Source organism: Solanum verrucosum, unplaced genomic scaffold, assembly GCF_900185275.1.
Source record: "Solanum verrucosum unplaced genomic scaffold, falcon-dt-bn FXZP01000131.1, whole genome shotgun sequence".
In the NCBI taxonomy this organism is placed as follows: domain Eukaryota; kingdom Viridiplantae; phylum Streptophyta; class Magnoliopsida; order Solanales; family Solanaceae; genus Solanum; species Solanum verrucosum.
In genome coordinates this window covers 784074-805609 of record NW_026020352.1, presented here as the reverse complement: position 1 = coordinate 805609, position 21536 = coordinate 784074, and the positions used below count along the sequence as shown (strand labels likewise).

The 21536-nt window shown below is 31.5% G+C and overlaps 1 protein-coding gene across 1 annotated transcript; it reads right to left on the bottom strand.

Annotated features, from left to right (window-relative positions):
• Window positions 1–7559: 7559 nt before the first annotated feature.
• Window positions 7560–8883, bottom strand: LOC125837539 (protein TIFY 5A-like). Its single transcript, XM_049516637.1, has 3 exons — window positions 8773–8883; window positions 8581–8680; window positions 7560–7844 (listed from the first exon to the last, which is right to left on the bottom strand). Exons 1-3 carry the CDS (start codon window positions 8865–8867, stop codon window positions 7665–7667), a joined length of 375 nt encoding a protein of 124 aa, XP_049372594.1. The 5' UTR covers window positions 8868–8883; the 3' UTR covers window positions 7560–7664.
• Window positions 8884–21536: the final 12653 nt, after the last annotated feature.

Sequence of the window (21536 nt, the reverse complement as noted above, 5' to 3'; positions counted from 1 at the left end):
TTCTATGTGGCTGCTCTCAATCTCTTGTGAATCATCTCAAATAAGACCTAAAATAAAGTCTTACATATGCACTATATTATTGTGCTTTGGGTAAAGTGGGCTAGTCAAATTTGGGTTGAGTTTATCCACAAAGGAAAGGAAGGAAGACCCAAAACCTTGGACTTTTATTTATCCACATAGGAAGGGAAAAAGGCCCAAAACCCAATAGTTTATTCCTCGGTTCATCTGATAAACACAAAGGCTTTAAGTGTCTGGATCCTAGTTCAAATAGAGTTCTTATCTCTCGGTATGTTCATTTTGTTGAAGAGTATTTCCCTTTTCAGACATTCTTTCCTACTGAGATACCGACCTCACCCAAATCCGTTCCATCGAAAACTGTTATAGATAACACCTGTAAGTCTTCTTACTTCCCAATCCATATCACACGTTCTACAGGAGCTTCACCACATATTAATTCTGTTAATTTATTAACTCCTCTCGCCGAAAATCTGCAACACCTCACACCTAGTAGAAGTCCTCGGAGTTCTACATTCCAATCCCTTGATTCTCACCTTAAAACTTCTAATTCATGTTCTCCAAATTCACCTTCACATCTTCTGCACTCCCCTTTGAATCAATCTCTAGTAAATATCTTAAACTCTTCTTTTGAACGTGTTGCTTCATCCCAGGCAGACCCACCACAACATCAATCTTCCTCAAGCAATATTAGTGTGCCTACCTCCTCTCCAACCACCATAAAACCACATTCTCATCCCGTGATAACTTGTTCCCAAACTGGTTCACTTAAACCACGCATTCTTTCTTCTTTGATAGCTTCGACTAGTTCCATTTTATCTTAACCTACATCCTTTGCTCAAGCTTCTAAAGATCCTCGTTGGATGAAAGCCATGATCGTCGAATTTGATGCATTGTCCAAAATAATACTTGGACTTTGGTACCTCCTCCAACAAATGTAAATATTGTTGGCAATAAATGGGTGTATCGAACTAAATTTTGCGCCAATGGCTCTGTTGAAAGATTTGAACCTCGGTTAGTGGCTCAAGGTTTTTCGCAGAATCCCAAAGTGGATTATTTTGAGACCTTTTCTCCTGTTGTCAAGCCTAGCACAATTCATTTGGTCTTATCTTTGGCCCTTCAACACAACTAGTTCATGCGTCAACTTGATGTGTCAAATGCATTCTTACATGATGAGTTATCTGAGACAGTTTATATGTGTCAACCAAAGGGCTTTGTACATTCAGATTATCCTCATTATGTATGCAAGTTTGAGCGTGCTCTATATGGTCTCAAGCAATCACCGCGTGCCTAGTTCCATCGTCTTGCTCGTTTTCTTCTTGATCTTGGTTTTCAGCAATGTATCTCGGACCATAGCATGTTCATCTTTCGCTCGGGGGTGATTGCACAATTCTTTTAATTTATGTGGATGATATAGTTGTTGTTGGCTCTTCAGAGTCATTGATATCTCAGTTCATCTCTTCTATGAGTACAGAATTCTCACTGAAGGACTTAGGCTCTCTTAATTACTTTCTTGGCATCGAACTGAAGCAGCATAATTCATTGGGGCTTCTATCGTTACAACATCGTTATATTACTTCTATACTTCATCGCTTTAAACTAGAAAAGTGTAAATCTATACTTACTTCTCTTCATAGCAAGCTTGACTTGAATTCCACTTCTTCTCTTTCGCTTTAATATCCTTCTACCTATCGTACAATGGTTGGAAGCCTACATTACTTGTCTTTCACTTGGCCAGACATTCAATTTGCTGTCAATCTTGCTTCTCAATTTCTTCACCAGCCGCGACAATTACATTTTCAGGTATCTAAGTGGCACAACTGATTGGGGATTGCAGTTATACAAACAATCTCTTCTTGCACTTAGTATTTATTATGACTCGGATTAGGCTAGTTGCTCTGCCACAAGACGATCCACAACTGGTTTCTGCATTTTTCTTGGCTCCAATCTCATCTCTTAGTCCGCTAAGAAAAAACCTACCGTTGCTCGCTCTAGTATTGAAACTGAGTATAGCGCTTTTGTTGTTGCTATTGCTGAGGCTACATGGCTTCAATACATTCTTTGTGATCTTGGTGTTTTTCTTACTTCCCCCGTCTCCGTGAAGTGTGACAACATTGGAGCCATCCACCTAGCACATAATCCAGTTTTTCACTCTCGTACCAAACACGTTGCTTTGGATTATCATTTTGTTCGTGAAAATATTAGTCACGGTGACTTAGTGGTATCTCATGTTCATACCACTAAAAAACTTGCAGATTTGTTCACCAAAGTTTTGTCCGCTGGCCGTTTTCGTGAACTCACTACCAATCTTCACGTTCATTCTTCCCGTCCAGATTGAGGGAGGGTGTTGGAGTTAACTTATTATGTACTAGTTGTAGTAGAACTCTATTTAGTATTTATTCTTTTACTAATTGTTAATGTTGTAAATTCCCCTTATAAATACAAGAATACAGAATGAGCAAGGCTCACAGTTTTACCTTCACTTTATCTCTTTCATATGTACTTTCATTCAAATTCAAAAAAAAAATAATTTAAAACTCCTCATATTATACATTTATAGAAGTTTTTTCTCATATGGTATATGAGTATTTATCGGAAAATTCTGACATAAATCTATATATATTATTTTATTTTCTTATTAACCATTGATTTCATTGAAAGGTTTTTCACCTCGTGGCGTTATTGGATTCACTTGCAAATTATATCTCTCCTCACTTATTCCTTTTTGTTAACTCTTGAGATATATCATAATTTTGTCAATTTCGTCTCTAATTCAAATGGTATTTCTTCTTTTCTTAAAATATTTCTAGTTAAAAGTTGTTAAGGGAACAATTGATTCCGAAACATAAAGTAATAAGATTATAACTTCATGCCATGTCTTAAAAGATCCCAAATCACTATCCTGCGAGGGTGAGGTGACCCAAAAATCCATCTTTAGTTCAAATTGCAAACTGCAACTTACTCGCATGTCGAAATCATTCATGATAAGTGTCAATCAATCACCATATGGTAAAAAATGTATTATCTAACCTTATATCCACCATTCATCACACTATGAGCAATTATTACTTTAACTATAAGGAAGGGGATCCTGAAGACATGACTAGTGATTGGGGTGAAGTTATAACCAGGCATAAAAATAGAAAAAGGAAGAAGAGAGACGAGTTAGCTTAGGAGTTAAAAGGTTAAACACATACAACAATACCTTTTTAACTTGCCTTAATATTTTATTTAGTTATTTATAACATAGAATATAATTGATATTTTATCCTTTATATAGATAAAATGAATTATACAAATTAAAATTAAAAGAATCATTATCTTTAGCATAGAGAGAACTAAATTTTAAAAAGAAAAAAAGAGGTAGATAAAAAAAAATGAATTAGTAAAGTAGATGAAAGAAAAAACGGAAAAGGGCCAAAAATATTACTAAGCAATAGGAAAAGGTTTTAAAAAATACCCTTCATCCATCTATTGGTCTAAAAATACCCTTTCATTCATCTTTTAGGCTCACTTATACCCTTGAAACTAACAATTCTCTCTTTATTCTTTATTTTTAAAAAATATTTATTATGTGTCATTCTCCTATTGAATAATATAAAGAGTCCACCTCAATTAGATTATTTCTCATTATTTATCCAAATAAAAGCAATATACCTCTTCAAGACCCCAATTTTTTTTTATATAAAAAAATATTGTAGTTTTTTATTATTTATTTATTTTTGGATCCAACTCCTCTCCATTTCCTCAAATTTTTACTTAGATTGAAGACTCATGACATGAGAAAAATTAACGGCTAATATTTAATTAATTAAATCAAGATTCTAAATATGATATAGATGATTAATATTTTATAAACAAATTTATTATGTCATAATCATAAAAATATATTATCTTATCCATAAATACATTACACACATTTTTCTCTATTTTCCTACTTCAATTTTTCCTATGGCTACGAACGTTCATCTGGGTTTTTTTTTTTTTTTTAATGAGTTAATTTTTAAGTAAAATTGTTTGTGGAACTTCTTCTTTGAAAAGCATTTATCACAAATTAGCAAAAAAATTAAGTTAACAATTTTTTTTTATTTTAATAAGGAAGATAGATATTGTGCCACTATTAATATTTTTATAATATATTAATTATTTTAAAAAAACTTTTTAATTTTTTTTTTAGAGAAAATACAAAAAATACTTTTTAAAATTAAAAAAATTGGGGTCTTGAAGAGGTATATACTTTTTAATTTGAATCGTTTTTGGGGAAAAAATTAATAGAGATGAGATTTTTATTTTATCTAATAAGAAAATGACAAATAATAATTATTTTTAAAAAATAAAACAAAATAAACTTTGGTTTTTAGTCATAAAGATATAAGTTAGTCAAAAAGATGAATGAAAGGGTATAAGTGAGCGAAAAAGGTGAGTGGAAGGGTATTAGGTATAGGTGAGCCAAAAAGGTAAATGAAAGATATTTTTAGACCAAAATATGGATGGAGGGTATTTTTAGACCTTTTCCTATAATTCAAGGGTAGTTTTGGCCCTTTTTTGAAGAAAAATGAGGTTGAAGACAAGAAAAATAAAATATCGAATATTAATACTAAAAAGAATTTTTCATGTGCTTTAAAAGGTAATTTTTTAAATTTATTTGTCCAATCAATATTTTATGTTTAAATAATATATTAAAAATGAAGTTGGAAATTCAAATAAAATTTAAAGAACAAGTTAAAAGTATTCCACAGAGAAAAAACATGCAAAAACTGAGATAGAAAAATAGAAAGAAGTGGAGACAAGATATTTAACAAAGATGAGACAAAGTCACATGGGAGAGAGAAAGGGAATATAATATTTTTTCTGAATCAATAGATATTTTATCTAATTTTTCCTATTAAATTCACTTTGAGCTGGCTAGATGCTAAACAAATTTCATGATTTAAATTCAGACCTAAAAGAAAAAAGATTGGGACCAACATGAAAGCTTAACAAAATTTAAAGAAGCTGATTTTGCATGTCACATTAATGTCAAAAGGAGAGCCCAAGGAGCTACCACAAAAAAGCCCAAGGAAGTCCAAAAGTGTAGATTTTGCATGCCTAACAAGGATTTTTTTTCACATGTGCAATGGGCCCAAAGAAAAGGAAAAACTATCCATTTATATAAATATTTCTATTATATTTATTAAATTTTTTACTATATTTTAAAGCGTAATTATATTTTATCACTTATTAATTGCTTCATATCAAATTTCAAATCAGATATATTATACATTTAGATGCATGTTCTTTTTGCCATCAGATACACTACAATAGGGAGAGAAACAAGCAAAATTTGTCTATGTATTCTAGATATATTCAAGTATGCTACACACTAGATAAATGTATTTGTATATATTTGGTGTGATTATCTGGGATACCAAATACATATGAGAGTAGTGAGCGAGATGGAAGGGAGGTGAGTGAGATTTGTCTATGCATTCCAAATACATGTGAATCCATTTGGATACAATGTATTCCCGAGATTCATGTATCATGAGGTATCTGAACTCACCAAAATCTGATAATTGTAATATTACAAACTAACGTCTATCTAAGTAATTAACCTCATAAACGGGTGAGATTTGTGTAAGTTACTTTTTTTATAAAAAAGGGGTGGGGGTGGGAGGGGGCTATTTCTCATGCCCTACTTATGGGTTTTTTCCCCTTTATTTGTGGTTTTGGGAAAAAAAATTACTTGCTTTCCTATTTAAAGTTTCATAATTAGGTTTTTATTATTTTCATAAAAGTATGATTTGAAACATATGATATGTGAGATAGGTTTCCTATGATTTGAAACCTATGATATGTGAGATAGGGTTTCCTATGATTTGAAACCTATGATATGTGAGATATGGTTTCCTTATATATACAGTCTATAGAGGTGTATTTAATTATTATTATTAATTTCAATAAAGTAAGTTGTTGTTAATTTTATCTGAGATATTTTAATTTTCAATTATTTTTCATCTTCTATGAATTTATTTTATAACCTTACGAGAAATTGACTTGATATCTATGATTTCGGTTAATTAAAGTACATTAGAAAAAGTAATTAGTGTGATACTAATTATTTTTTATCTAAGTTCTTGGATTATCCTATTATTCTCTCCATCTCATATTAGTTGATGATTTTCCTTTTTTACACGCATATTAAGAAATCATAAATAAACGGATAGTTTTACCAATTCACCCCTTGAGAACTTCATTGGAACTTTACAAACAAGTGTGAACACTTTAAGAAGAATTAATTGCAAGAGTAATTTGAGGAAAAAAATCAATAATTAATATTTTTTTGATTTAGAGAGTGTTTGAATTGACTTAAAAGTTGGTCAACTTACTTTTATGTCAATTTTTGACTTCTGAAAGTGTATGAAAAATACTAAAAATAACTTAAAATCAGTTAAAAATGACTTAAAATAAGATAGGAAGTGTTTGACAAGGTTAAAAATAACTTAAAATAAGTCAAAAACCAAAAGTAGGTTTCCCCCTACTTTATATTTTTTGACTTAAAAGTCATTTCAAGAAGTTGGTAGCAACAGAACTCTTTCTAAACCACTAGAGACAGTCACCTACAATAATAAGTCTACCTACGCAACATTGTAGAGAGACGTTCGACTCCACGTGTCCGCTGAACAGTTCTGAGTTTTTATTTTTGACTTAAAAACTATTTTTTAAAACCAATCCAACGGGCAATCAAATAATATGAGACAACTATTTTTAGTATAGTGATCAAGTAATATGGAATAGATGAAGTAATATCATAATTAATTTTAATTCACAAATTAGTAAATACTAAGATCAATTAGAATGCACTTAATTTTACAATTTAGAGATTTTATTATAGAAATTCACATATTTTAAGATTTCGTTTTCAATCTTTATATTTTTGCTTACCTATTATTTTCTTGTTTCCTTTCGAGTAAACCTAATTCTTGTCGTAGTGACTTTGGACGTATGCATTGTACTAATTCATTAGGAAGTTTCTCACCTAAAGACATAATCCTTTTAACCTTTTCCATTCTTCTTTGTCACAAAATCGTACTCGAGCTTCTTCACCAATGAGTCTCCAATAAATCCAACATGACATTATTAATTTTTTAATAATTTAATTAAAAATAATTTGAATATAAATCAAATTTGACTATAGCTGATTTTTCAAGAAAGCTATTTGAAACATATGATATCGATGATCCGAAGATTACTTAATTTTTTTTTAAAAAGATTGAAAATTTAATATAATACCAAAAAGATATATGATAAGGTTTTTTTTTGGTTTTTTTAATAATAAATTCATAAGCCTTCTATTAAAGTTTTGATTTAGGCCATTATATTTGTTGGGTTGCCCCTACATAATTATTCGCGTTTTTTTTTATCTTGAATAAGATTATTTGTATTTTTTACCATTTCGTACAGAGACAATATAATATCTATGATTGATTTCACATCTAATGCTTCCTTGATTTTCATTTTTTGTCAAAGTGTGTGATGTTCTTCTAAGCTAAACAGAGAGAAAATTAAATAAGAAAATTTTGTATAGACAAAGCTATAAAATAAGTGATATGCTAATTTCTAGATCCAAAAATACAAAACATATGTACAAATAATGGAACTAAATTAAGCTAGTGATGATATGGCGAAGTTGTTTCAATTCTATTTTTTCTTTTTTGTAGAAATCTTTGTAGAGATTTCTTCACAGTTTGAGGTTGTAATAATGGTGATGACGGTTCAGACATTGGTGACGAAGTCTTGTTTGTTTTCTCCTCTATTTCTCTACTTGCAAGATATATTATAGCTTTAGCCTGTATTTAGAAAAATAAATAAATTAGAATGATTAACAAAAGTCATTTATTATTATGAGAAATAAATATGAGAAATAATACCGTTAATTCGTTGAACGGCAATGTGTGGTTGGTGAAATAATTTGAACCCCCAATCTTAATTATCTAAAATAAATTATTTAAGATAATGAAAATGGTTCTTTAATGGCCACAATTTTTTTGATCTAAATAAAGATTTTATCATTTTATATTAAAAGAAGAATAAAAACGTGCATCTTGTTTGACCAAATTAATTCTCTACGAAAGTTTGATATTTGTCTTGAAATTTCAACAAATTTTACACTCAAAGAAAAGATGCCTCTACTGTCTCTCTCTTTCAATTTATTTGGTTATTTTAATTTGATGCAGATTCAAACAAAAAAAATATACATAAATTTTATAATTCTAAATTAAAAATATATCAAAAATATTCTTTGATCTTGTAGTTTACATCATGTCTATATAAAATTAAATTAAAAAAAAAACTACAAAAAAAAGTAAAAAGAGAAAAAAAAAGAAAAAGAGTAACAACATAATCAATTTATTTACTATATGGTGAGGTTTGTTCATGAACGTACAAAGATCCTTCCGTTCTAAGAAATTAAAAAAAAATAAAATCATGCATAGTCATGATAGAGTGACCTATGGGTTCACAGAAGGTCCCTACACCCCGAAAATAACAATAAGCTACAGAAAATAAAAAGAGAAAAAATCATACCTGAAGGTCAGTAACATGAGAAACCACAAGTTTTCCATTGTAAAATATTGTTAACGGCTGAGATTTATTCTCTAATTCTGTGCTTTCTTTATCCTCCTCCCTATATATAGTAAAGAAAAACAAATATATAATCATTACAATGACTATAATCACTATGAATTAGAAAATGAGAAAAAAAAATTAGAGACTTACATTGAAAAATAGGAGGTATTATTGCAATTGTTAGGAGAAAAAGTTGAAAGAGAAGGTGGCATAAGCCTAAGCTCCAAATTACAATTTCTTCTCATTTTCTTCAATTTACAAGTTATGGATGATGAAATTGTGATATGAAAGAAGAAAGGGGATTTTGAATGATGAATATAAAACAAGTAGTGGGGTACAAGGTGGGTGGGTGTATTTAGAAAAAAGGTAAAAGCCACGTTTTTAACACATCAATAATATAGTTGGTTCATAAATAGCCGTCACTTTCCGAAAGTACGTAGTGGTAAATGGACATGTCTACAAAGATGGCAAACGGCTAAGTATGAGTTAAATCAGCACGTGATAAATGACATTTCGTCTCATTTCTTCTGTATACGTCTCTTGTCTCTGTTTATTTTTATTTGTCTATTTCTTAGGGATAAAACAAACTTAATAAGTAAGGCTTTCTTTGATGTGAGATATTACATTAATAGGTTGTTTTATTGGCAAGTTTCGAATAACTTATTTTAGGATTAGTAATTAGTATCGAAATAAGTTATCTCTTTCCTTAAATTCCTTTTATACATCACACACACACACACAATATATATATATATATATTTGCGTCTATACTATACTTTGGTAGGCGCATATTTTTTCATCTTTTTTGTCTTTGTACTTATTTTTTCTTGTTTTAAATACTGCTCCACACCCTTCTAGACTTCCGTCCGTTTCGACTATTGAGTAGTCAGTTTCTAATGGGAGTGATAAGTTTGGTATGGTTCTAACCATATGTTTGAGTTTTTGCACTAACTTTATATCTTCCGTGTTGAATGTCTTTTGTCCATTAGTTCCTGCTTTTGAAAATAGGGGTCCTGCTATTTTTCCTAGGTCTTTTATAAAATTCCTTGCATTATTTAAAATCCCTAGAAATTTTTGTAAATCTTTAGTTTTGTCTAATTTGTCTGGCATGTCTAGGACTTTCTTTGCTATGTGAGGTTGTAATTTAATTTTTTCCGTCTCCAATTTCTACTCCTAAAAAATTTATGAGGTTTTTACATAAATCCATTTTTTTTCTACTAATTATGATACTGTTGTCTACAAATAGCTTAAAGATTGTTTGTAAGTGACCTAGATATTCTTTAGTATTGTTACTAAATACTAAAATATCGTCTACGTATACAAGAATAAAGTTTTTATAATCTCTGAAAATATTATCCATTTTCCTTTGAAAAATTGGAGCGGCCGTTTTTAGTCCGAAAGACATTACTAGCCATTCGAAATGTTCTTCTGGACATGTAAAAGCAGTCCATTCTATACTATCTTCATTCATTTTTACTTGCCAGTATCCGAACTTACAATCGAACTTACTAAAAATCTTTATTCCTTGTATTCTATTTATTAGCTCTATTTTATCTGGTAGCTTATATTCGTCCATTCAGGTGTTATCATTGAGTCTTTTGTAATTTATAACCATTCTTAATTTTTCCCTTACTATTTCACTATAATTTCTTACCATGAACACTGCTGATCTATGCTTTGATGTTGATCTTCTGGTTACTCCCAATAAAAAGGTCGTTTAAATTAAATAGGGGTGGTGAGGTTGAAAATGATAAATGATGCGTTTGTGAATTATATTGTAAAATCCTACTCAGTACTCCCTCCTCCGGTTTCCTGATCTAGTTTAGTAATTTGTTGTTACTAAATTTATGTAATTTCTCCCAAAATTACTTTACTTTTTTTTTTACTTTGTTCATCTCTTTTCCTTAGCCTATGTTCTGAGCAACTTCTTCTTTAACCAAACCCCGGGATACACAGTCCTTCGGTTCTCTGACCATGACTGACTTTCAACCTCCCTAGGTATTTACAAGTTAATCCATCGTCATTACTAAGAGGGTAGGGAACTAACCATTTACTAAGAGTAAGTAATGACCAATTATATGGGTATAAACAGTTCATGTATGAACATTATATTATATAACAACAATACTATAGTACATAATATCAATATACATAAACTGGGAGAAACTACTAAGATCTAGAAGACACATAACTGCTTACATTGATAGTGGTCGGAGAGAGGTTTCCCTTTCGGGAGTCCCCGAGTGACTTTGTAGCTACTTCAAAAACTAAGCACTCACTCTTTTTTATTTTTGAAGGGAAGGGAAATATGTAAAGCTAACTCTTAAAACTAATTCTTCTTCTTCGCTATGCTCCGCTTTCTCTTGCCCTCTAACTTCTTCTTGCAAATGATGTAGTATTTATAGGCGATGATGGCTTTCTCCGGATTTGAAATTTGGATTTCAAAATGTTAAATAGTCTTTCTTTTACCTGCCAGGTGCTCTTTGGACCCCATCGTCACATGGTTTTGAAAAAACGTTTCAAATTTTTTTGTCCTCTTTCTTTGTCAGCCTTAGACTAGTGGTGTATTACGTCATAGCTTACCTATATTTCTTTGTATTTTCTCTTGATTCGTCATTGCTTACGTATTTTCTATGTGTCTAAGTTGTGTAACGCTATGAAGTCGAAACTCATCCCTGAGTCGTCGTCTTCGTTTGGGTCTTGGGCAAATTGTTCTAGGGATGAATTGTATTCACTTCCGTAATAGTTACTTCCTGAATATTTCGTGTCTGGAGTTTCTGGTTCAGATTTTGGATTTTCACTTATGACTTCTTTGGTCTTTTTAATAAGTAACTTCTAGAGGGAATTTTGTATCATTTGTTCAATTCTTTTTTCTTTTTTTTTAACAAGAATCCTTTAGTCCTTTTTCCCTATTATGTAGTTCTTGTTATATTGAAAGTAGCTGGTAATATTCTTACACTTTTTTGGCAAAGTGTCAGCCATCAACGAATTTGATAAGTCTTTACCTGCTACCGTTTGAATGGGACTAGCTGTACCTTTAGCTGGTACAGTAGCTTCTTCTACATTATTTGGGGAATGTACATCCTTCTTATCCATTTTAGACCGAGATGGAGAGCTCCTTTGTTCTTTTGGATGATCTTCTATTTGTAATGGTTGGGTCTGATTGATTTCGAAATGTAAAATTTTGATTCAATCTTGTAAAATGTAGATGTGTTGCGTCATTGTTTCTTTTTCTTTTTCGAGCCTCTCGATGGTCTGGTTTTGTCTTTTGAAGCCGTCTATCATTGTAGAGCAGTGGTCGCAAAATACTATTTTGTCTGTGTCTTTCTGGATATTATATCGTGGGAAAAAGGATTTGTGATTTGTCTTAAGGCTGGACTTAGAAAATAGTTTGGTCCAAGAGTTCCCCTTGCGTAATCCATGGGTTCATTTAGGTCATTGAATTCTTTGAAGAGGGGAGTGGGAAAGTCTTTTATTGAGTCTATTACTTCCGCCCATGTCTGAAAAATTCCAGCCAGTCTTTTTTGGACTACCACATAAAACTTGAATTTTTTGTCTTCATTTTTTTCTGTAAAATAATGGCTTAGCGAATTCATTACCGAAATGAAGTAACTATTGTCTCGTGGCACTTTGTTATATGCTATCCATAAATTGTCTATCAAACATCTCTATGGTCTATCTATCTTTGATTGTAGCTTTATTCTAAAACTTAAGTTGGTTTGGGGGTAAATATATTAAATTTTGTCTTCCGAAATGCAGTCTCTCAATGCTTGGGGTGTTCTATCATGCTTTATTTAATTTTGTCTGGGGTTTGAACAAGGTATTCTTTAGTAAAGTCTGGAGATATAAATCTTTGTCTATTCCGTCTGTAGTGCTGCTTGAGCTGGAGGCCATGGCATTGTCTTTCCCTGTACTCATGCTAAAAATAAACAGTTAGTCTTCATGAGTCTGCTAAGCTGATCTGCTAACGAATTATCTTTCCCTTTGATATGTTTCAGGGATATATTATATATTGACGTGACATCTAACATATTTAACCCTCTTCTTTTACTACTACTTTTTCCATCTATATTTTTTGATGAAATTTTACAATAGCTTCACAATCAGTTCTTACTAAAATTTTCTTTTTATTGATAATATATAGTTTAAAACTATTTAGGTCATAGATTACCACTAATATTTTTGCGTCTATACTACTCATGTTTCCCTTTTCTATATATTTTCCGCTTTGGTAAGCGCAAATTCTTTCATCTTTTTTGTCTCCGTACTTATATTTTCTTGTTTTAAGTACTGCTCCCCACCCTTCTAGACTTTCGTCCGTTTTGACTATTGGGTAGTTAGTTTCTAATGGGAGTGATAAGTCTGATATGGTTCTAACCATATGTTTGAGTTTTTGCACTAACTTTATATCTTCCGTGTTGAATGTCTTTTGTCCATTAGTTCCTGTTTTTGAATATAAGGGTCCTGCTATTTTTCCTAGGTCTTTTATAAAATTCCTTGCATAATTTAAAATCCCTAGAAATTTTTGTAAATCTTTAGTTTTGTCTAATTTGTCTGGCATGTTTAGGACTTTCTTCGCTATGTGAGGTTGTAATTTAATTTTTCCTTCTTCAATTTCTACTCCTAGAAAGTTTATGAGGTTTTTACATAAATTCATTTTTTTCTACTAATTATGATACCGTTGTCTACAAATAGCTTAAAGACTGTTTGTAAGTGACCTAGATGTTCTTTAGTATTGTTACTAAATACTAAAATATCGTCTACGTATACAAGAATAAAGTTTTTATAATATCTGAAAATATTATCCATTTTTCTTTAAAAAATTGGAGGGGCCGCTTTTAGTCCGAAAGGCATTACTAGCCATTCGAAATGTCCTTCTGGACATGTAAAAGCAGTCAATTCTATACTATCTTCATGCATTTTTACTTGCCAGTATTCGGACTTACAATCAAACTTACTAAAAATCTTTCTTCCTTGTATTCTATTTATTAGCTCTGTTTTATCTGCTAGCTTATATCCGTCCATTCAGGTGTTATCATTGAGTCTTTTTGTAATTTATAACCATTCTTGCTTTTCCCCTTTCTATTTCACTATGATTTCTTACCATGAACGCTGCTAATCTATGCTTTGATGTTGATCTTCTGATTACTCCTAACTTTAGTAACTATCTTATTTGATCTTCGAATTCCTTTAGGTATTCATTTGTTGATTCTATAGTGGCTATTTTTCTTTGTATTCTGGGTTAATTATGTCTAGTTTGCAGGTTATGAATTGGCGTCCCAATGCTTCAAGGGTCTTTCTCCAATTATTTCTAGTTTATCTAGAATTAGAATTACTTCTTCTAGATCCTTTTGATTTTTTATTACTCCTATGCGTTGTAATCCCTTTTTAAAGTTGTAAATCTCTGTATTTTTTTCTATTAAGGTGTAATTCTTCTCTACATCGTCTGTATCTGAACCACTAAGTTCAAATAGTTCAATTTCTTCTTTTACATTTGTAATATGTATGTTGCTACTAGTACACTCTTCTCATTTGTCACATTTTTTTGGAGTATTTGGGCTAAGTTCACTAGCGTCTACAAGATATCTAGATTTTGTTGGAATAGATTCGGTTTTTATTGTGGTTTGAGTAGTGTTTTTTGAGAATATTATTCCATCTCTGGTAAGGAGACAACTTCCATTATTAAGTAGTAAGAAATCTAATCCTAAAACAATGTCTACCTAATATTTAGATTTCTTACCCAGATTTTTCCTAACTTATAGGTAGGTTTATAGACGTCTGCACAAGTATTTAAAAAGCTTATTTTTGCATCACTAACGTAATGCTCATATATATTAGAGGATCTGTCCATTTGCATGGCGCTTTGTGGCTATGAAAATTCTTTTATTACTTCTGGGGGCAAGATGCATCTATTTATTATACTCTTCATACATCCTGAATCTACTAGAGCGAGGGTTTCTATCTCATAGTATAGAATTTTTATTCTAGTCAAGATTTTTATGGTATTAATTTTTTTGTCTTCGTTACAAATCAATCTTTCAAATGACGTGACCTCTTCCTTTTTTATTAAGAGTTCTATTTCTAGTTCGGGCAATTTATTGTTGATTTGGCTAGTTTCCTCTATGTCTACGCCTTTCCCTTTTTCTAGTTTACCCATTCTTTCTTCTAAATTATCTATCCTATCTTCTAATGCTTTTAGCGATTTTTCTTTTGTGATAACTTGTTCGTCTTTGACTTTAATGTTGAACACCTTATCAATGCACCAGATGCATCCTTGTAAGTAGCAGTTCATGCATTTTGCTCTTCTATATTTACTTGGATATCCTGTGAAATTAAAATATCACTGGATGTCTAAACCTTTTCCCTTTGAAAATTCGTGGTCACATTGTATATTGACAAAGGTGTGGCTATTTAGGTTATTTAAATATAGCTTCTCTAATCCTATTTCGTTTATTAATGTTTCTCCTTCTGAGTCCGATGAGTCTTGTCTTTCTCCTTCTATGGCATTTATGCTTATTACTGAATATATACTTTCGTTATCTGACATATATTCGTCTACATTTATCAGGGTTTCTTGGAAATCTTCTATAAGCTGGGCATTTCTTTTCCTACTGTTGTTTCTTCCTGGACAAGTATTGGCTAGATGTTCTTCACTTCCGCATGTGAAACAAGCTAGTCTATTTTTATAAATCATGTTATTGTTATGTTTTCTTACATGTCTGTCTTTATTTAGATAGGGTTTTCTTGCAATTGACTTTCTTAAATAGTACTTTCTCTGAGGTTTGTAGTCATGTCTACTTTGTTATGGCTTTTTATACTTTCTTTGTGGTTTACTTTGATCATAATTTTGCGTTGTATATATATTTTTATAGAAATAAGTCACGCTTTGTTTCAACTGTTTTTGTATGTGTATGTTTGTACATTTTTCTTGTAGTATCTCCATTACATGTACTTTATGTCCAATGGACCAATTCGCTGTTGGATTTTGCATCACTCCTTTTCTTTTATTTCATATTTCTTCTATTTCTCTTCCAAGGGCTCCAAGGAGCTTATTGAAAAGTTTCTTTCCTAAACTTTGGTCAAACGCGTTACCGCTTATGGCGCAATAATAGTAGAAGTCGTTTAGGAAGTTCTTTATATGGCACCAATTATTTATGCTAAGTTGTTCTAGTTTTATTAATGCATTCTTTTGTAATACTACCAATCCACTATTTGGGTCTTCTCCTGTTACTATGTTGTGCATTTTATTAGTAAATTTGTACGGGTTTGGTCCCGTGTTTACCAATTCTTGGAACTTTTGAGGGTAAGCTACTTTGTATGCTTCCCATACTCCTTTAATTGATTCTCCTAAAAAGGTCTCCATATACCTATACCTGGTTTCTGTATCTGTTTCACTATAATGATGTATGTGTCTGCTATCACTACACCTTTCCATACGTCTATTACTGAATTCCATAATTGGGGGTCATGTGTTGCTATATTTAGTATTTTTCCTCTATCTCCCTCTTCTTGAAGTTTGATAGGATCTTCTATTGTCATTCTTATTCCTATTGGTCTAACCATTTATGGTTCTATAGCTAGGTCTTGTCTAAAGACTATGTGCCTTGGTAAGTTACCTATGGTATATTCTACCGGGAGTACGGGTGTGGTTTTTTGGAAGGGGCTTGAACTAGTCGAAGCGGTTTCCATAAATTCTTTTAAACTACGTGTTGTCTCGTCATCACTTTCTTCTTGTGTGTCTTCCTCATGTCTAACCCATAACTGTTTGTTCTAGCTCTGCATTCTTTAAAGTGTCTTTCTACCATAGAGAAGTTTATTCTTCTTAGTTTGCAGCCTTTACATCTGAAGATTACTTTTGTATCTAATTCGTGTATCTCTTTGGCTTTCTTTATTGATTTATCTACTTCGTAGTCGTCTTCTTTTATGATCTGAATATTCATTCCTTCCATGTTTATTGTTGTTTCGGTGGTGTTGTCTTCGAGGTCTTCATCTATTTTCCTTTGGTTTGAATATATATAGTCGGTAAATCTAATTGAGGTTTGTCCATTGTTATTAGTATATGTAAGGTGGTCATTGGGTCTTAAAACTTCCTTTTTATAGAATTTCTCTAAATTCTGTTCTCTACCAGCATATTCTTCCGAGTTTATTTTTAAAAGTTTCATTAGTTTTATTCCTTTATTTTCCATTAAACCGACTGCATCGTTTATTTTGATTTTAAACTTGGAGCTGCTGCTAGTGGCTAATTTTCCTATGAAGCCTACGCATACTAGCAAATTATTTTCGCAGTTCATTTCTTCGTAACCTTTAGTTTGAATCCCTATTTTTATATATTTACCAAATTCAGTTGAATTTATCATAAAGTCTAGGCTACAATAAAATATTCCTCCGTTGTTGGTCATATCTACTTCTGTTAGACCTATTATAGATCTTTTTTGATTCTGCCCGTCTATCATCATATAAAGTAATTAGCACTTTTGTTCCTAGATTTTTTCTAGTTAATCATTTAAGTCCAATTACTATTAATCACATATGCATGAGATTCATCCTTCTTTTTTGTATTTCTTTCATAGATTCTTTGCTAATTAAACTTATACTTTCACTATTGTCTCCTGATATGCACATCTGTTCTTCTCTATAGTGTCTATATAATTGTGCTTTTGAAGAGAATAGTCTTATATTATAAAGTACTTGTGGGTTTAGAAGTTTTAATCTATTTTGCTGGAAAATTTCTATAGCTTTGGCTATATCTATTATTTCTTCTAATTGTTGACTGCTACTAGGTTTGGACGAGTTCATTATCCTGGCTAACATATTATTTCCTAATCTATCTTGAGAGAAACTGACCCTTTGTCTTTCTTGGGGGCTCTACTCCTATTTGAAAAAAGGTCTATGTCTTGTCCTTTTTTGTCACTTTAGGTCTATCCTTTTGGGGGGGGGGGGGGTTATTTCTATTTTTTTGTAGTTTTTCTATCAGGTATTGTATATTTTTATCCTGTTTTGTTTTTTCTTCAGGGATTTTATTTTCTAATAAAATATCTAATATTTTATTAATTTATGCGATCTTATCTTCTAGTTTTCTGTTTAATTCTAACAACGCGAAAATTATTATATTATTTTGTTTTACTCCTATTAGGTCTATTTTTCCTGGTGGTGTATATTCTAATAAACCTTCGGGATTGACTTGAAATGGTGCTACCCTTTTTAAAACTTCTTGGTAAAAAGGATCGTTCATGAAAGGGTTAAGTCTTTAAGTTGGTTTAATTTTTCTTTTATTTCTTTAGATTCTTTATGGAGATGTTCTAGTCTTTTATTTATCTCTTCTATTGTACTATTGTTATTTATGTTATTATTATTTGCTATAATCCCTTGTAATTTTGTATCTATATCTAATTGTTGCGTTTTTAAGAAATCAAAATTAATTTTTATTTTTTCTAATAATATTTTATGTTGGTTTTGTAGTCTTTCTAAAGTTTCTATTGACTTTAGTATTCTATCGTCTTTTAACTGAGTGTGTTTTGCTAGATTTATTATTAGATCTGTAATAGTGTTTAAGTGATGATTATCGATATGTAAGATGTGGTCTCCTTCTGTAAAGTTACACCTGATTACTGAACCATGCTTTAGCCTTCTATATTTCTTTTTAGAAATTATTTCTAAGTCTAAATATTCTAAATTCTTAGTACTTCCTATTGTAGTATTTTTAAGCAAGATACCAAGTTTTTTCTTTTCTATCGTATTGTTCTTGTCGGATTTGTTGTAGGTAATGGTGAATTCTAGACCCTATTCTTGGTAATTATAAATCTATTTGTCTAATTTTTTGGTATATTGAATTTATTTCTACAGATGATAATAAGCTTAGATATGTGAATTAGGTTGAAAATGATGAATGATGCGTTTGTGAATTATGTTGTAAAATCCTACTCAGTACTCCCTCCTTCGATTGCCTTATCTAGTTTAGTAATTTGTTGTTACTAAATCTATGAAATTTCTCCCAAAATTACTTTTTTTTTACTCTGTTCATATCTTTTCCTTAGCCTAGTTCTTAGCAACTTCTTCTTTAACCAAACCCCGGGATACACAGTCCTTCGATTCACTGACCATGGCGGACTTTCAACTTCCCTAGGTATTTACATGTTAATCCATCGTCGTTACTAAGAGTATGTAATTACCCATTATATGGGTATAAACAGTTCATGTATGAACATTATAATATATAATCATAACAACAGTACTATAGTACATAATATCAATATAAATAGATTGTGAGAAACTACTAAGATCTAGAAAACACATAACTATTTACATTGATAGTGGTCGGAGAGAGGTTTCCCTTTCGGGAGCCCTGAGTGAATTTGCAGCTACTTCAAAATCTAAACACTCACTCTTTTTACAAACTCACTTCACTTTTTTTTTATGAAGGGAAGGGAATTATGTAAAGCTAACTCTTAAAACTAATTCTTCTTCTTTTCTATGCTCTGCTTGCTCTTTCTCTCTACCTCTTCTTGTAAATGGTTTAGTATTTATAGGTGAGGATGGCTTTCTCTAGATTTGAAATTCGGATTTCAAAATGTTGAATAGTCTTTCTTTTACCTGCCGAGTGCTCTTTAGGCCCCATCATCACATGGCTTTGGAAAAACGTTTCAAATTTTTTTGTCCTCTTTCTTTGTCAGCTTCAGACTAGTGGTGTATTACGTCATGGATTACCTATCTTTCTTTGTCTATTCTCTTGATTCATCATTGCTTACGTATTTTCTACTTGTCTAAGTTGTGTAATGCTATAGAGTTGAAACTCATCCCCGAGTTGTCATCTTCATTTGGGTCTTGGGCAAATTGTTCTAGGGATGGATTGTATTAACTTCCGTAATAGTTACTTCCTGAATATTCCGTGTCTGGAGTTTCTTGTTCGGGTTTTGGATTTTCACTTATGACTTCTTTGGTCTTTTCACTAAGTTACTTATGGAGGGAATTTTGTATCATTTGTTCAATTCTTTTGTCTCTCTTTCTTTTTAACAAAAATCCTTTAGTCCTTTTTCCCTGTTCTATAGTTCTTGTTATATTGAAACTTGTTGGTAATATTCTTACACTTTTTGGCAAGGTATCAACCATCAACGAATTTGATAAGTCTTTACCCGCTACCGTTTGAACGGGACTAGCTGTTCCTTTAGCTGGGACAATAGCTTCTTCTACATTCATTGGGGAATGTACACCTTTCTTATTCATTTTAGACCAAGATGGAGAACTCCTTTGTTCTTTTGGATGATCTTCTGTTTGTAATGGTTGAGTCTGATTGATTTCGAAATGTAAATTTTTGATTATTTCTTGTAAAAGGTAGATGTGTTGCGTCATTTTTTCTTTTTCTTTTTTGAGCCTCTCGATAGTCTGGTTTTATCTTATGAAGCAGTCAGTCATTGTAGAGCAGTGGTCGCAAAATTTTATTTATCTGTGTCTTTCTTGATATTATATTGTGGGAAAGGATTTGTGATTTGTCTTAAGGCTGGACTTAGAAAATAATTTGGTCCAAGAGTTCCCCTTGCGTAATCCAAAGCTTCGTATAGGTCATTGAATCCTTTGAAGAGGGGAGTGGGAAAATCTTTTATTGAGTCTATTACTTCCGTCCATGTCTGAAAAATTTCGGCCAGTCTTCCTTAGACTATCACATAAAACTTGAAGTTTTTGTCTTTATTTTTTTTTGTAAAATAATGGCTTAGCAAATTCATTACCGAAATGGAGTAACTATTGTCTCGTGGCACTTTGTTATATGCTATCCATAAATTGTCTATCAAACATCTATATTGGGGTAAAATATAATTTTGTCTTCCGAAATGCAGTCTGTCAATGCCTGCTGTGTTCAATCTTGCTTCATTTAATTTTGTCTGGGATTTGAACAAGGTATTTTTTAGTAAAGTCTGGAGCTATAAGTCTTTGTCTATTCCGTCTGTAGTGCTGCTTGAGCTGGAGGCCCAGGCTTTGTCTTTTCCTCTACTTATGCTGAAAATAAACAACTAGTCTTTATGAGTCTGCTAAGCTGATCTGCTTACGAATTATCTTTCCATTTTATATGTTCCAGGGATATATTATATATTGACGTGATATCTAAAAAATTTAACCATCTTCTTTTACTACTACTTTTTTCATCTATCTTTTGATGATATTTTACAATAGCTTCGCAATCAGTTCTTACTAAAATTTTCTTTTTATTGATAATATATAGTTTAAAACTATTTAGGTCCTATATTACCGCTAATATTTTTGCGTCTATACTACTCATGTTTCCCTTTTCTATATATTTTCCGCTTTGGTAGGCGCAAATTCTTTCTTCTTTTTTGTCTCCGTACTTATTTTTTCTTGTTTTAAGTACTGCTCCCCACCCTTCTAGACTTTCGTCCGTTTTGACTATTGGGTAGTCAGTTTCTAATGGGAGTGATAAGTCGGGTATGGTTCTAACCATATGTTTGAGTTTTTGCAATAACTTTATATCTTCCGTGTTGAATGTCTTTTGTCCATTAGTTCCTGTTTTTGAATATAGGGGTCTTGCTATTTTTCCTAGGTCTTTTATAAAATTCCTTGCATAATTTAAAATCCCTACAATTTTTTGTAAATCTTTAGTTTTGTCTAATTTGTCTGGCATGTCTAGGACTTTCTTTGCTATGTGAGGTTGTAATATAATTTTTTCGTCTCCAATTTCTACTCCTAGAAAATTTATGAGGTTTTTAAATAAATCCATTTTTACTTAAAGACTGTTTGTAAGTGACCTAGATGTTCTTTTGTCACGACCCAAAACGAGTCGTGAGTGGCACCCACAGTTAACCTCCTAAGTGGGCGAACCAAGGAACTTAAACCACAACATATATTAATAATTCAACTCCGAATAACAATAAAATGCGGAAGCTCAAAACTTGTTAAAGTAACCAATC

What these genes read in the sequence shown, in the direction of transcription:
- LOC125837539 (XM_049516637.1), bottom strand. Translation starts at nt 8,867, where the DNA reads ATGAGAAGAAATTGTAATTTGGAGCTTAGGCTTATGCCACCTTCTCTT. An exon ending in AATACCTCCTATTTTTCAAT is followed by an intron (nt 8,681 to 8,772) that starts GTAAGTCTCTAA and finishes TACTATATATAG; the next exon opens with GGAGGAGGATAAAGAAAGCA. An exon ending in CTCATGTTACTGACCTTCAG is followed by an intron (nt 7,845 to 8,580) that starts GTATGATTTTTT and finishes TTCTAAATACAG; the next exon opens with GCTAAAGCTATAATATATCT.